At 48.5% G+C, this 15,269-nt stretch overlaps 4 protein-coding genes across 7 annotated transcripts; 2 read left to right on the top strand and 2 right to left on the bottom strand.

Moving 5' to 3' along the window:
• Nucleotides 1–243: 243 nt before the first annotated feature.
• ago (F-box and WD-40 domain protein 7) lies at nucleotides 244–7,906 on the bottom strand. 4 transcript variants are annotated; one of them, XM_020951885.2, is made up of 9 exons: nucleotides 7,701–7,879; nucleotides 5,853–5,934; nucleotides 4,483–5,763; nucleotides 2,570–4,402; nucleotides 2,300–2,481; nucleotides 2,017–2,242; nucleotides 1,745–1,955; nucleotides 1,518–1,689; nucleotides 244–1,459 (listed from the first exon to the last, which is right to left on the bottom strand). In XM_020951885.2, the coding sequence occupies exons 3-9, from the start codon at nucleotides 5,722–5,724 to the stop codon at nucleotides 1,348–1,350; spliced, it is 3,978 nt and encodes a 1,325-aa protein (XP_020807544.2). In that variant the 5' UTR covers nucleotides 5,725–5,763; nucleotides 5,853–5,934; nucleotides 7,701–7,879; the 3' UTR covers nucleotides 244–1,347. The 4 variants fall into 4 exon arrangements, with proteins under 4 accessions (XP_020807544.2, XP_086690779.1, XP_020807543.2 ...); XM_086834653.1 differs by having other exon boundaries at nucleotides 4,483–5,801; nucleotides 7,701–7,875; XM_020951884.2 differs by lacking the exon at nucleotides 5,853–5,934 and having other exon boundaries at nucleotides 7,701–7,906.
• Nucleotides 7,907–8,234: 328 nt separating this feature from the next.
• LOC110183555 (solute carrier family 66 member 3) lies at nucleotides 8,235–9,593 on the top strand. The gene is made up of 4 exons (XM_020951856.2): nucleotides 8,235–8,473; nucleotides 8,544–8,803; nucleotides 9,154–9,274; nucleotides 9,343–9,593. Exons 1-4 carry the CDS (start codon nucleotides 8,320–8,322, stop codon nucleotides 9,474–9,476), a joined length of 669 nt encoding a protein of 222 aa, XP_020807515.1. The 5' UTR covers nucleotides 8,235–8,319; the 3' UTR covers nucleotides 9,477–9,593.
• Nucleotides 9,519–12,858, bottom strand: LOC110183553 (NF-X1-type zinc finger protein NFXL1). Its single transcript, XM_020951853.2, has 10 exons — nucleotides 12,582–12,858; nucleotides 11,874–12,490; nucleotides 11,658–11,816; nucleotides 11,477–11,593; nucleotides 11,300–11,416; nucleotides 11,110–11,241; nucleotides 10,843–11,051; nucleotides 10,602–10,782; nucleotides 10,087–10,542; nucleotides 9,519–10,029 (listed from the first exon to the last, which is right to left on the bottom strand). The coding sequence occupies exons 1-10, from the start codon at nucleotides 12,694–12,696 to the stop codon at nucleotides 9,604–9,606; spliced, it is 2,529 nt and encodes an 842-aa protein (XP_020807512.2). The 5' UTR covers nucleotides 12,697–12,858; the 3' UTR covers nucleotides 9,519–9,603.
• Nucleotides 12,859–13,016: 158 nt separating this feature from the next.
• LOC110183554 (phosphatidylserine lipase ABHD16A) lies at nucleotides 13,017–15,268 on the top strand. The gene is made up of 6 exons (XM_020951855.2): nucleotides 13,017–13,272; nucleotides 13,363–13,676; nucleotides 13,740–13,891; nucleotides 13,957–14,560; nucleotides 14,623–14,890; nucleotides 14,957–15,268. The coding sequence occupies exons 1-6, from the start codon at nucleotides 13,144–13,146 to the stop codon at nucleotides 15,065–15,067; spliced, it is 1,578 nt and encodes a 525-aa protein (XP_020807514.2). The 5' UTR covers nucleotides 13,017–13,143; the 3' UTR covers nucleotides 15,068–15,268.
• The last annotated feature ends 1 nt before the right edge of the window (nucleotide 15,269 follows it).

The following is a 15,269-nucleotide window of genomic DNA, read 5'->3' as shown; positions in this document are numbered from 1 at the left end:
ATTTTTACCAGACATAGCTAGATCGACTCAGCTGATTATGCTGATCAGGAATATATATGATTTGTAAGGGTCGGAAAAGACTTCTTCACTAGTTTTTGAACTTTTAAACAAAATTAGTAACGATTTTTAATGGAATTTCGGCTATCAGCAAAGCAGGAATATTTTTTTAACAACTCAAATTAAATAAAATACATACATATATTAATAATAAAAAATATATAACTAAAGATATCAGTCACAAAATTGTTTTAACTGTATTTTTATTATTATTATTCCTGCGTTTATTCAGATTTATGCTTAAACCGATAAATTTTATTGAAATACATACGGTACCATTACACATATATATTTGTAGATTAATTTCAATTACTATTAAATCAGTCTATAATTAAAATATATGTTCGCTTAATGATTTCACGTGTGTGTAAGTGTGTGAGTGTTGTTATTGTTGTTATTGTGTGTTGCTGCTGCTGTGTGTGAGCTGCTTGCTACTCGGCGAGTACGTGTAGTTGATGACTCTTCTTAAACGCTAGGTCTCGGCAATTGTGGCAGGTGATGGGGAATTTTGAATTTCAAATTGGAATTGGAAGCCAATCGCACTATAAACTTATATAAAATAGAATAAATCGAGAACAGGATTACGCAGAACATAGAATATAGAGGTGGACATCGCACAAGTTGAAACATTTAAACAAAACAAGTTGGACAACGAACGAAACCACATGTGTAAACATAATAAACGGGGTAAAACTCAATGCAAGGTCAACATAACCAGGATGGCATATATCGACTTATAAGCGAATAATCCAGTTAAACAAATTACAATTTAATCAATATAAAGCTCTGTTGTTTTCATATAAATGTTCACTCTCTCTCATCCTCACACGACGCGGAACAAATTGTATATCTGCTGTTCGTAATGTATGCACTATTACCTACAATAATATTTATCATAAACGTAGTTAAATCGATCGACTCGCCGAAACACGATTACTTAATGGATTTACAAACTAAGAAGCGAAATTATTCTACGGTGGAAAACGAATTTTGGCTATGAAGCAACGTAAATTAAAGAAGGTTATTAATTATTAACAATACAAGCACTCACAGCCACAGCCACACCCCAATTTCCTTTTCTCCCCTAAACTGTTTGTTGTGTTGCGTGTGTGTTGTGTGTGGTGTGTAAGTGTTGGCAAGGCAATCAACATTACGTTACGGATAGTGTGTGTGTGTGCATAGATGATGAGTTTGTAATGAAATCTCGCTTGAAGCTGTATACTAGCTGCTGCTGCTGCCCCGTCTGCACAATCGCAGGCTGGACCGGATGCGAACCACCACTGGCTCCTACTATGAGCACTTGACACAAGCCCCCTCCACATCAAAGTCCAGGACCATAAGCTTTGTTTCCTCCGTCCCGTTACGGGAGCCCACGGCACAAATAAGCTTCGTGTCGTTTGCCCTGAAACAAATGGTTCCATAAGTTACATATTTCAAAGATGGATAATGCCGAAACCTACCTGATCCGCCACACAACGCCACCGGATCCGCCCGAGTCCAGGGCCACAAGGTTTCGAATAAAGTCGCCCGTCTTCACGTCCCACAATTTGACGGTGCCATCGTCAGAGCTGGTCACCACAAATCGGGAATTAAACTGCAGACAAGTGACCGCCGACTGATGCTTGTTTGGACCTGAAAGGGGATTGAGTTAAAACCTATAATAATCCTAGTATTTCCCGCTACTTACCCGACAGCGTCTGCAGACATTGTCCCGTTGTGATGTCCCATACTTTGACGGTGGAATCGGCATTGCCCGAAACGAGAATGTTCTGACGCAGCTCCATGCCTGAGGTCAAGCTCTGATGACCCATTAAAGTGTGCTTGCAGTTGCCCGTCTCCACATCCCACACCCGTATCGAGGTGTCCAGCGAGCCCGAGACCACATGGAGGCCATCAAACTATGGGTTTGGGTTTTTAGATTAATAGGTATTTCTTAAACACTGTTAAAGCACCACAAACCTGCAGCGAGTAAACGCGATTCGTGTGACCCTGCAGCGTGTGAAGGCACTCCTGACGCTCCGGATGCCAGATCTTGACCATATAATCGTAGGCTCCGGATACAATTAGCTTGCCGTCGTACTGGACACATCGCACGGCGGCCAAGTGGCCAACCAACACGTGGAGACAGGAGCCCTGTTCAATGTCCCAGACGCGAAGAGTGGCGTCTCGCGAACCACTTACCACCCTGATAATTCATTCAAGATTAGCATTATTGGCCAACTGCAGCACAATTTATACTCACTTGTTGCCATGCAGATGCATGCAGCGCACCGTGGATGTGTGTCCCTGGAGCGTATGGACACAAGCACCGCTGTCCATGTCCCAAACCTTGAGCGTGCGATCGGTGCTTCCCGAAATTATGATATTTCCGGACATTTGGGAAGACCAAACGCCACCGGTGTGCCCCACTAGAGTGCGCAGACACTGTGAATATGCCAAAAATGTATATTAATGAAAAGGGTTTTGGGATATGGAGGAAATTAATATTTTAATCCTTGTCAGTATATCTTACCTTTCCATTCACCGCCGACCACACCTTAAGCGTATTGTCATCGGAGCCGGACACGATGCGATTGCCGGAGAACTGCAGGCATGTTATCACATGGTCGTCGTGGCCCTTGAGCACCTTGGGCTTGCGCACTGGACGCGACCGCCAGTTCATCTCGATGATATGCTGGCGCATGTAAGCGGCCTTCCACGGCGAAGCAATGGGCGGCATGTTGCCGTCGCGTCCCCTCTTCGGGCGATCGGTCCGCGGTTCGGACAGTATCTGCGCCTTTCGGCACTTCTCCTTCCAAAGCAGGTTATCGTCGCACAGAAAGCGCCAGCTTCGACAGGTCTGGGCGGCCCTCAGCAGATCCTTTGGCTCCAAGTAGGAGAGGACAAAGAGGGCCAATTCCCGGGGCAGCAGTGATATGAAGTCGCGCTGGAACTGCGGCTCGATCACCTTCATCATGTGTCGGACCTGCGAGGCATCGCAATGATCAATCAGTCGGTCCAAGGCAAGCAAACGGTCGACATGCGACCACCTCTGGAACTGGGCCAACCAGTGCTGCAGCTCAGGCGGCGGATTATCCCGTGACGGTACAGATCGTGGTGTGCGACGACCCAATCCCGAGCCCGGCGTAGCGTTAGCGAGGTGTTGTGACGAGGGCGTCAGGGACAGCACCGCCGTGGGTCCCGAATGTTGAGAGGATGAGCGCGGCGTAGAGGCAAAGTCATAGGCAATCCGCTTGCGACAGTTATCGCCCAATCCCGAGCCAGATTCGCCCGCTCCGCCGCTAGCGGAAATGGTCATCGAGTAGTCGACGCCATCCAGTAGACGTCCCTCGTTGAACTTCCGCTTGCGCTGCTGCGACGGGATCAGGGAGCTGTTGTTGTTAAACGACCCATTGACGTTGACAGCTTTGTAGGACGAAAGGATAAGTGGTTCCTCGTGGTCCATGGGATCCAGGTCATACGCCTCGCTCAGGCTGGCATTGCTGCCGCCGTAGCTGCTGCCGTTCTGGCAAGTGCAGATCTCCTCAAGATCGGAACAGTTGTTCTCTTCGTCGCAATTGCCCCACGGTTCGTCGGCATTGAAGTCGCCGGGCTCCACCAGACCATCACCACCACCAGCAGCTCCCTCCTCGACAACCACCTCCAGGTGAATGACGTCGTTGGAGCCGTTGCGCCGTGGTCGCGCCACTACTGCTACGGATTGTGACGCTGAAGCTGCTCCTGTTAATGACCCACTGGCAGTCGGAGGATTGCTGCGTCCAAGGAATCGTTCCTGTGTCTGGGCGCTGGCATTCACCTGACGCGCCACCGCCTTCGTCGTCGAAGCATTGGCATATTGGCAACGATTCGAGTTGGACGCGCCTCCAGCCCCAGTGCCGGTGGAAGCCGATGTCGAAGCCTGTGCATCACCGCCCAAGCAGTCGGATCCGGCAGAACAAGCTGCCGAGGAATTAAGGGCGGTGGTGCGACTGCAACCACCACCATCCTGAGAAGTCTGCGATCCCACTGAGCTGTAAGAGACGGAAGCACTTACACTAGCACCGTCCTCCTGCTCCTGCTGACAGCTGCTGGCAGACGTGGACGAGGCTGTTGCGGCAGGAACCAGGCCTGGGTAATCATTCGAGTTGGTGTTGGTGTACACATCCGTTCGTGCAGCTCCCGTACATGTAGTCGACGACGACGAAGATTCCGTTGACTTTGACATCGAACTTGACCGGTGCTGACTGCAGCTGGAAGAAGTTCCTAGTGAGGAGCCCAGATTCAGTTTGGCAGTGGACTTGCTCAGCCGGCTGTTGGTGTATTTGCGACTGCTTGTCGGAGTCGTCGACAGATCCTTGTAGGTGCACTGAAAATAATAATTAGGAATTGTTCAGATTATGGAATCAATCTACAACTAGTAATGTCTTCTGGGGAAATCCAACTCACCTTGCTATCAGAGGAAACAGTGCGCCCATTGCTACTGCTAGGCCAGTCGTCGCTGCTGGATGCGTTGGTAGCACCTCCAGCTGCTTTACCGCCGGCCATGGATTTGATCAGACTTAGATTCAATTTGTTCTGGCTCAACATAGAGCTGGTGCGCAGGATAATGCCACCCGTCAGCCGCTGTTCCGTCTCAAAGTCTCGCCGCTCGATCAGATCCATAGACTCTATATCCGCCTTGGACAGGCCGGCGCTAGAGTTAGAGCTGGATCTGGAGGTAGACGTGGAGGCGGTCTCCTCTCGGACGACAGCGTCCGCTGACGAGGGATTGGATACAGCGTTTGCCGTGAGGCTCATCTGCTTCAGCCGCACTGACATAAGGCGGTCACCCTCGGACGGTTGGTCGTCGACCACGCTGATGCCCGCCTCAGACTTGATCCCTCCTCTGCCTTGAGCCTGATGCTCCGGCTGTTCCTCCTCACCGAGCAGGAACTCGTCGCTTAGACGTTTCGGCTTTCCGGTCAGCTCCGACTGTGAAGCGACTGCAACTTGACCAGGATGCGGCTGGGCCTCCTCCACGACGGGCGTCTCTAGGAAGATCTTTGAACCATCAGCCGCCATTATGGTGCCGTCGGCCAATGCCAATTGTGATGTGTTGGTGCAGTCGATGGCGGCCACTGCAATGTCATCGTCGTCATCCTCTATCAACTCCTCATCCTCATCGTCCTCCGGCTCCGCATCCGGATCAGGATCATCCTCGTCGTCTTCGTCGTCGTCATTTATAAGGCAGACAACGGGCGGATCCTCGGCATCTTCTTCGGGGTCGTTAAAGAATACCTGACTGTGCGGCGCATGGACGGGGCCATCGTTGATGGTATCCGTGGAGGAGCTGTCGTCGACGGCCACCACACCCACGGTGGACGCCGCACCCGCGCTGGTGGGCAGTGAGTTGGAAGAGCTAATCTCAAAGGTGCTGGACTCGTCGTCCAGGACTACGGCGAAACCATGCTGTGAGTTTGACGACACGCACACGTCCTCCACATCCTCCCGCAACGTTGACATAGATACGGCTTTTCTGGGTGCTCCTACTGTCGCTCCTCCTTCTGCTGCTTTTGATCCTGTTCCTTCTGCTTGGCGGCGGCTCGTGGTGGCCTGACTGGCGGCGGGGGCGGCGCTGACTGCTGATTGCGTTCGCTCCCCTGCTCTGGCCACGGATTCACTGCTAGCAGCTGGGCATCCTTTTTCCATAATACTTTTCAAGCATCCAAAGGTGGGCAGCGCGTTCTCCTGGAAAGCGATCGCAAAGAAACGTACATTTAAGGAGTCTGGAAAGTGAACGATATTAGTTGTAACGAAGTGGCTGCTATGAAAATTACAGTTTTGCAACGATCCAAAACGATCCTTTGTGAAGCCACGGGAACTAAAGACGATCCGAAATTCCCACGCAACAAGCGCGAACTGATGGTTGCAAAAAGGAAAAAAAAGAATAAGCGAATGAAAAGCAGTGGGAAAAATGTTTGTAAGCAGTCGCTGCCGCTGCCGACGTTGAAACTCGAAAAAGGAAATCACAAAAGTGCATCGGATCGGCGGAAGAGGCTAAAACGGCGCGAAGTAGAATGGGAAAAAGAAGACGAAACGGGTATTACAACAACAACATCCACACTCGCTCACACACACACACACACTCAGGAGCAGCAAGAAGAGACAGCAGGCAGGCAGGCGGCGGCGCAGGCAGCAAAAAGGTAATGCGGAGAGTGAAGACAGATGAGAGCGAGAAGTAACGGACGTAAGAAGAAGCACCAAAGATACACAGCAGCCGCACCAACAACAACATCACGTACACCTTGCAATTCAAGCCGCTATCTTTTCCCTCCGCTTTTAACTGCCTTGCAGTGATGATCAGCACGTGAAACAGTCACAGGAAGGCAAAGTAACTGACCGATCAAAAACAAAATATAAATAATATCCCTAATTAAAACGTGTAAAAAGAATGTTATAGCGACCTCGGAAAATGCCATAAATTGCATATTTGCATAATCTAATCTCTCAAAGTTGTCGCTAGTTGCTTATATTATTATTAATATTAATTGTATTTTTATATTTAAATAATATGAAAATAAATGAAAAATTATTACACGAGATAAAAACTTTTTTTTACTAAATATGGGAACAAAACAATTAAGTCGTTTCAAAACCTTTAAAAAGATATTTATAAAAATAAAAAAAACAACGATCCTGTCCATTACCGTGACCGGTGAAATCACAGTTGCTCATCTCTGACTGCTTGACAGCAGCTCGGCCCGCCGTGTCTTGTCTGTCACACAGCATCAGCATCCTACCAACACACAGACACGCATCGCATGTATGAAAAGGGATCGCTGCAGGCAGAGATTTTGAGGAGAGCGCAGCCATTATTATTGCAGCTCCGCCGCATCCGCAGCAAACAAAAGGGGCGAGATCACAAAGGAATTTTCAGCGCTCCTGCTGTTGCATCACTCGCAAACAGATCAGATGTGCAGGCATTCTCCGAACATATTTTCACCTTTCCACCCCGACGGCCATTGGCTGTTGACCTCCCGAAAAAAGAAAACGTTTTTTAGGGTCTTCTTTCCGCCGCTTTCACACCGCGTGTATCCAGACCGTAAGCGCTTTACCTGTCCCAGAGGACAGTCGGGGATGCGTTCAACATTTTCTTATGCTCATAACGGGCGTGTGGAGTCGCCGTCGTCATAATCATTGCATACACACACAGTCGCATGCAGGCAGGGCTGATAATGGGCAGACCTGTGGTTACCCCCAAAAATAGATTATTTTCGGGGCGAAACGTTGCAATTCCTGGTGGGTTCTGGGGCCCTAACCCCACTTTTCTGCACCTGCACTGCAGCGGCGGCGGCGGAGCGGATGGAGGATTGCCCATAATTCGTGGAGCAAACAACAAAAGAAAAATGTGAACATTGTTGTACACACAGACGCACATACACAGCGACGCAAATATCGCGAGAAGAGTTCGTCACCTTTGCTGAGGACCAGCAATTGTTTGCAAGTTTTTTGGACCCTTAAACGGGGCCAGGCCAAAAACATACCCCGTTCCGGCGGATAAGCAGTCTGTTTTTAAATATTTAGCAACACATTTCACGCGTGTAAAACTTTTTGCGTTGGGTCCACACTCACACTATTACGCACATGCACAGTACACACACTTTCAATTAAAATTTTTCACATACGTTTTGGGGCCGTTGCTCCTTGAGATTTCTGCACTCTGCACTTTGGCTGCTGGCTCTCGTTGTCTATCTAGTTGTTGGATACATGAAGATATTGGCAATTTTCAGATTTTCTTCGAAAAAAAACTACGAATTTAATGAAATTTGTAGTGTGTACTAGAGATGTGGGAAATATATCAAAATATCAATATATCGATATATTTATCAATAAATACATCGTGATACTTTTGTTTTACAGATATTGACGTATCGATGTATTTTTAGTGTAAAAATTGGGAAACGTAGCCAGATTTGGGGGGGAAAAGGGTGAAGTAGCAGCATGTATCTCTAAACGTGTAAAATTGTTGTATATACGTGAATATACAAGCTTCGGAATTCAGAGTGACCAGAAACAAAGTATCAAAAAATATTGATACATTGGTATTTTCATATATTCATCAACCAACACCCGATAGCCAACGAGAATTCTACCACATGTATGTGTAAACGTGTAAAATGGTAAAATGGACGCGTAAGATGTAAAATGTTAAATAACAGCTTTAGAATTCAGAGTGACCAAAACAAAATCTATCAAAATGGATATATTGATATATTCACAACTACTATTTTTCGAATTTGAACAATGGTTGGAGCTCTGGGCGATTTCCTGTCCGAGTACCTGGAGCGGGGCCTGGTCCTTGTGATAGCCGACTTGCTCAGCCTGATCACTGTCTCGTCCTGCCTGGTGATCAAGGTGCCGCAGATAAACACGATACGAGCGAACGAGTCCTCGAAAGGTGAAAGCTTCGCCCCCGCAAAATCTCGCAAGTCGCCATCCTCCCACTTACAATCTCTTTTTCTGAATAGGCATCAGCGTACTGGGACTATGCCTGGAGCTGTTTAGCTACACGGTGATGCTGTCGTACAACTACACCAGTGGCTACGACTTCCTCTCGTACATGGAGTATCCTGTGCTGCTATTGCAGGAGTACGTCCTCATTTTCTATGCGTTCAAGTACCAGGATTTACTGGGCAAGCGGACCCAGGTGGTGGCGGTGCTGTATGGAATATTGGTGACGCTCATCTACCTGAAGCTCTTCCCCATTATCATCCTGACGTTCCTGGTGGTGAGTAATCCCCCAAAGATATCACCTGCACTGTGGCATTCGCCACTGATTAGGCGGGGAGCATTCTATGGGCAGATAACAGATATGGCGAAGTTCAAACCCGTTTCGTTCTCTTTTTAATTAACTAATTATGTTTTTAAGCGGAGCAAACGGGTTTTGTTTTGGTTTAATTTGTCAGTTTGTCAGGGCGGGCGGAGATCTTAACTGGGCAAAAGCTTCGTTGTCCCAAGGTCAACGGTGTTTGTTGTATAATATTTGAGCGGCTATTAATACCCACGCTCTCGTGCCATTTGACCAATTAACTCATATATATACCTCGAAATTCATTCTTTTGTTTGCTTTCTCTTCAGCCGTTCTGCACGCCGATTGGGGCTACGAGCAAGGTGCTCCAGCTGCTGGCCATTCTGCGGACCAAGGATGCCAGCTCCGTCAGCCGTACCACATGGGCGCTGTCCGCCTTCACCAACATGAGTGAGATCACCTCCATCGGCTGCATCTAAGTTCGCCAATTGACCTGCAATCTTATTTCTTTCTAACAGCCCGCATCTACACGGTCTTCTTCCAATCGCACGACTGGATGTTGCTGTCCAACTTCCTGATTTCAACGTTCCTCAGCGCTTCCGTCTTCGCTGCTGCTTGCTTCTATAAGAAGAAGACAACCAAGGCGGACTAAACGGGCTCAACATAGACAATACTCAGCCTTTACTGGCAATCCTTATCAGTCATTTGTTACTAATTCTATTTGCTTGTCTGTTTAAATTGAAATTAAAAATTCTTAATTGTTGCCTCATTCAGCTCGTTCAACTTTCAGCATAGAATGCCACAGCGATCGCTCCCACAACAGTGAGCAGCGATACCGCGTAGATTGCGTATCGCTGCCAGTCGATCTTTGTCTTGGCGGGGCCCACGTCCACCGTCTTTCGTTCCTTGTGCTTGCGCTTACCGAACTTTGCCTCGAACTTCTCCAGTTCCAGACGGTTGCGCTCCTCTTCGTGTCGTCGCTTCTGCTCCAGATGCTGTTGCTCGGCCGCCTGCGCGCGGGAGCGCTCGGCCGTACAATTGGAGTCACATTCCAAGGATGTCTGCCCGGCACGATGCTTGTCGCAAGCGATTTCTTGCTTTAGTCGCTTGCATGCGCAGTAAATGCGAACCTTCTTCCGGCATAGCTCAGGATTGGGACATTTGCCCGAGTGACAAATGGCGGTGCAGCGATGTCCACAATTGTACTGGAAAAAAGGTGGAAAATGTAAAATGGTATGCAATTATTATCTGACATTACTTACATTCTTCAAGCACCGGTTTCCGCAACTGCGTAACTTTTCTCGTCGCTCAACGATCTCCTGGACCGTGCCTGTCTCATCGTAATACTCGCTGCATTTGTACACCGATTGGTTGAGTCCGCAGTGGCACTTGCCTTTGATCACAAAATTACAGGGAGTACACGGCGGCGGGTGGCAGCCCTTGGGACAAGCATGAACACAACCGGCAGGCCTTGGAACGGCACAACCTTCTTCACAGCTAGCACAGCCAGCCTGCTGTTGCATATCCTCTGGATTCGGCACTGAATGACACACTAGCGAGCACTTATGATGGCCGCACTTGAGCTGGCGGGCACACTTGCGCTGACAGGAGCTGGGCTTGGAGTTCCAACAGGGCCAGGTGGCCACTTCATGGCCTCCGATGCAGGTGACAACCACGCCTTCTTCGCACCGGGGATGGGGAAGAGCCTTGTACTCGTACTAAAAGTTCATTTTTAATGATCTAAGTTAGGTAAAAATGATTTAAGGCTAGAACTTACCTTCTTGGCCTGTGGTCGACCATCTGCTGGTTTATTAACCCGAACAGCTTCATGGCATCGGGCCTTACATATGTGTCCGCACTTGCTGTTGTCGTTGGGTAAACCGCAGACCTGACCACAAGGCGGACACTCGGACTTGTGGCATCGATGCTTTATAGCGTGGTGGCATTTGGCAGATATTCTGGTGGGAATTCGATTGGCACTAATATTTAAAGGAATGTAAATAAAAGTGGTACGTTACCGACAGAGCTCCAGGCACACAATACGTGCACTCTTCTCCCTTCCACAGGGAACACTGCGTTTGGTTTTGCCACAGCGACAATTGATTTGGGACTCCAGCTTGCATGGATAACACGGTCCGTTGTGGCAGACGGACTGGCATTTGTGTTTGTTGCAGCTCAGCTGCTTACCGCAGATCTTTTCGCAAGGTGGGCACTGATCTCCGCAGCACTAAGAAACGACATCGTTGTTTAATATATTAAGAAAACGACAGATAACTTGGTGTTACCTTTCGGTTACAGGCGTGCTTTCCACAATCCCGAATCTGTTTGCATTTGGTCTCGCAGGTGAACTCCTTAGAGCAGGGCAGCTCCTTTTCATGCAGACCGCAGCGACACTTCTTTTTGGTTCGTACTGGACACTGGAATATACAAGCTTTACTTGGGGAAATTGTATCTCTTTAAAAAAACAAAACCTACAGAAATGCAGGGACCGCGATGACAACGCTGGGTGCAAGTGTGCTGGCCGCACGACAAAAGCTTTTGGCAGGTATCCCCGCAAGTTTCCTCTGCCTCGTTACAGGGCCTAACTTGAGTCTACAAATTAAATGAAGTGGTGTTAAGGTACAGGTTTATCAGGAGCTTAAGTAGACATACGTTCTTGCCGCAGGGACAACTACGGACTTGCAGGGGACACTCTCCATCGCCGCACGATCCGGCATGGCAAACCTTCTCACAGATGTGTAGGCCGCACGCAAAGGGAGCTCCACATACCTGAAGGAAATTTAAGATATTAAAGATTATTTCTTTTAGTCTTAAATCAGACTATGCAATTTACATTTTGACACTTCCATTTTCGATCGGAGCAGTTAACCATTTTAGACTCTCGCTGACATTCGCACGGCTGCAGACTTTTGCTGGTGCACGGTGGACATTGTCCTGGGCGATGGCATACCTGATTACACTTGTGTTTCCCGCAGGCCAGCAGATCCTTGCACTGAAAAGGAGTTTTATTATTTACTGTATGCGGAAAACTTCCCAAGGATATCCTTACCGCCTGCTGGCACCGCCATTGCTTGTCGATGCACCTCATGGAACGGGGACTGGATTTGCCGCACAAGCAAGATACCGGTGCCTGCTGGGCACAAGGAGGACATGGCCCCGGATGGCACAGCAACTTGCAGTCGTGTCCACACTTTGGCTGAAGCAGCTTTCCGCAAATCTCGCCACATGAATGGGGCACTAGGAACGGCTGCGATGGGGGATTCGCCTCCTTGCCGCAGAAGCAGTTGTACTGCGTCGGCTTCTCCGCGGGCTGATAGTCCCGGCGACACTGGGGGCAGCACCAGTAAAGGGATTTCTGGCGTTTCGGTGGCACAAACTCCCCCAAATGATTGTAGTGGCCCTGGCTGTTGTTCTGCTGTTCCGCCGCCTTGACCTTCATCTGCATCATGCTGTCGTTGGCCCAGCGCTGAATGCAGTTCAGGTGAAAGAAGCAGTAGCAGCTCCCGCACGACCAGATCGCCTCCACGCGTCGGATGCTGCCAATGCAAATGAGGCAAGTGGCCGCTCCCGAGTGTAGTGTGTTCTCCAGGAATGTGCTGGTGCGGGCCGCTGCATCCTTGGAGCTCCCCACCGTCTCCGATGGCTTGTAGTGCTTGTAGAGCAGATCTGGGCGGTAGTTATTAATTAAGATACAAAGAGATAACAAAGAAATAGTTGATTGCTTTCAAATGACACGTCACGGCAATTCTTAATTTACCCAGAATATGCTTCTCGTCGAGTTCGCCTTCATCTTCGGAGCTGGAGGCATAGGTGTCCACTAGTTTCTGGGCGGCTGCGAGGTTTTTTGCTTGCGCTTTATTGAACTTTTCCATTTTTGTAGCCGGCTTTCTTCGGGTGCCAATCAAACTGGAAATTTCTCGGGGGTTGATGCCAGGGATGCCGAGCTCTGTGATAACAGCAATTGCCTGAACTAGTTTCTAATGAAACAAAAATATCTCGAACTAGTTCTAGTTCGGAACCATATAATTTTTTTTTGTAATCAAATATAAAGGCAACAACTGCTTTTCATACTTAGCTAAAGCTTCCCTTGTATTTTCTGTCATTTCACTACCTTCGATTTTAAGGTGGAGTAACGACATATTACAAATACAAATTGTACATTACAAAGTGAGCTCTCCAGCCCTGGCAGATCATACAAACATCTGCTATTAGTGCGAGACCCTGGAACTTTCACAACGATTGCAACAAAATAAAAAAAAAACGACAGGAAAATATTCAATATTCAGACGGAAAAGTAAATATACATACCGAAACGAAAGATGAGCTCCTTCCTCAATTACGTGTTTGGGCCGAATCTCTTCATGGAGTATCGTGGGGTGCCGGAGCCGCAGCGCAAGATGTACGATGCGGGGGCCGCCGAACGTTTCGGTGATCAAATTCTGTCCACGGTAAGTCTCCAGGGGGTCCGAAAAAAAAATTGGTAAACTGGAGCATATGGAAATGTTGCAAGAGCTAACTTTCTACCTACTTTTTTGCAGCTGTCGGTTATGTGGTCGGTCGGATACTACACTTCTCCGCTGCTCGTCACATTCCTGTACCGTCGCGGCTACCTAGTCGCAGACTCTATACCGACGCTAGCCAAGATTACCACTAGCCTGGGCCTCATCGTCATCATTTCACTAGTGATGCGCGGCCTGGGGCGCAAACAGTCGCGCTCGTACTCCAACATGATGAAAGCCCTGGTGCGTGCCAAGGAATCCAAGACGGCTGGCGGTGCAAGCAGCGAGCTGCGCCGCTTTGACATCGAGTTTAAGGCTTGGCCAGTGGATTTTGATGTGAAGGCTCTTACTGGGTAAGTGTACAGAGTTCCTAAACAGTGGTATGACAATGATAACATTCTCCTCCTACGTTCCAGGGACACAAAGAAGCCGGTAGTAACGGCCAGCAGGCGCGAGCCGTTCCAGTTGGCCACCATGCCCTGCGAGGTGATTGCCTATTTGGCCATCAAAACCTTTGGGCTTTCCATGATCTATCCCGGGTCCGTGAAGCTTTTGCAGAAATTTATGAGTACGTGTAGAGAGTAATTTAAATTGAATAGTTAACTAATTTCTCGAAAATCTCTTTCCTTGCAGGACCCATGCTGATCTCCGGACGCGCCAAGCTCATCGAGGATGATAATGGCATCCGCTATAAGGTTAAGACTATAGACTCGAACGAAATCGACACGTTGTTCATTGACAACCGCAACGACAACGTAGGAAATGGTAAGACCCTGGTCATTTGCTCCGAGGGCAATGCCGGATTCTACGAAGTTGGAATTATGGGTACTCCCGTGGCCTTAAAGTATTCAGTTCTTGGTTGGAATCATCCCGGATTCGCTGGTAGTACGGGCACGCCGTATCCACACGAGGACAAGAATGCCATCGATGCTGTGGTGCAGTTTGCCATCAATAATCTTGGGTTCTCAGTGGAGGACATTATCTTGTACGGCTGGAGTATTGGAGGCTTTAGCACATTGTATGCTGCATCAGTGTATCCGGAGGTCAAGGGAGTGGTGCTGGACGCCACATTTGACGATGTGCTCTACCTGGCTGTACCTCGCATGCCGTCTGGCCTGGCCGGAATTGTGAAGGTTGCCATTCGCAATTACTGCAATCTGAACAATGCCGAATTGGCCGCGGAGTTTAACGGTCCAATATCGTTTATTCGCCGCACTGAGGACGAGATAATTGCCGAGTAAGTGCTGTCCCGGCTATCCTTTTTTTTTCTCGAACTGACGGATCTTTATTTCGCCCCAGGGACAACCGCATTGATACCAATCGCGGAAACTACTTGGTATTGTCCGTGCTAAAGCATCGGTATCCCAACATCTTTGGAACCTCTCAGTTAAACAAGGTCAAGGGGCTGCTATCAAAGCCTCTGGAGCCGTACACTATCCCAACCGCCGACGAGAAGCTCTGCATGTCGCGCCTCATCACTTACGCCTCCGATGAGGGCAAGTCCTTCCCCATGCACATTGGAGCTGAATACTCAGAGGAGGTGCGCAACCTAATGGCTGTGTTCTTGGTGGGTTTATTGAGCAGTTTGTTCCATAGGGTAAACAGAGAACTAAAACCTTTGTCTACTTTACAGTTGCGCAAGCATTTACGTGACTACAACTCGACGCACTGCACCCAGCTACCCGGGGAGTTCTTTACCATGCCCTGGGACATTCCCACCGAGCACGGATTCGTGTTCACCTAAGCCCGCCTACGGACTATGGGTGTTATTCCGAAGGGGTGATGTGGCCGTGTATGCTTAGACTTAGTGAATTATGGTTTTAGTCATTTTGCACTCTGACTGCTTATTAAATTATTCTAACTGGGAACAGCCGGGACGCTGACATCTGGTGTAAAATTGTCTCTTATATACGAAATAAATGTCACAAGCTATAAACTAATCAAAC

The sequence above is a fragment of the Drosophila serrata genome, unplaced genomic scaffold (genome assembly GCF_035046125.1).
Source record: "Drosophila serrata isolate PLE 108 unplaced genomic scaffold, ASM3504612v1 contig_273, whole genome shotgun sequence".
In the NCBI taxonomy this organism is placed as follows: domain Eukaryota; kingdom Metazoa; phylum Arthropoda; class Insecta; order Diptera; family Drosophilidae; genus Drosophila; species Drosophila serrata.
The sequence above is the reverse complement of the archived record's forward strand: the minus strand, read 5'-3'. Positions and strand labels throughout refer to the sequence as shown.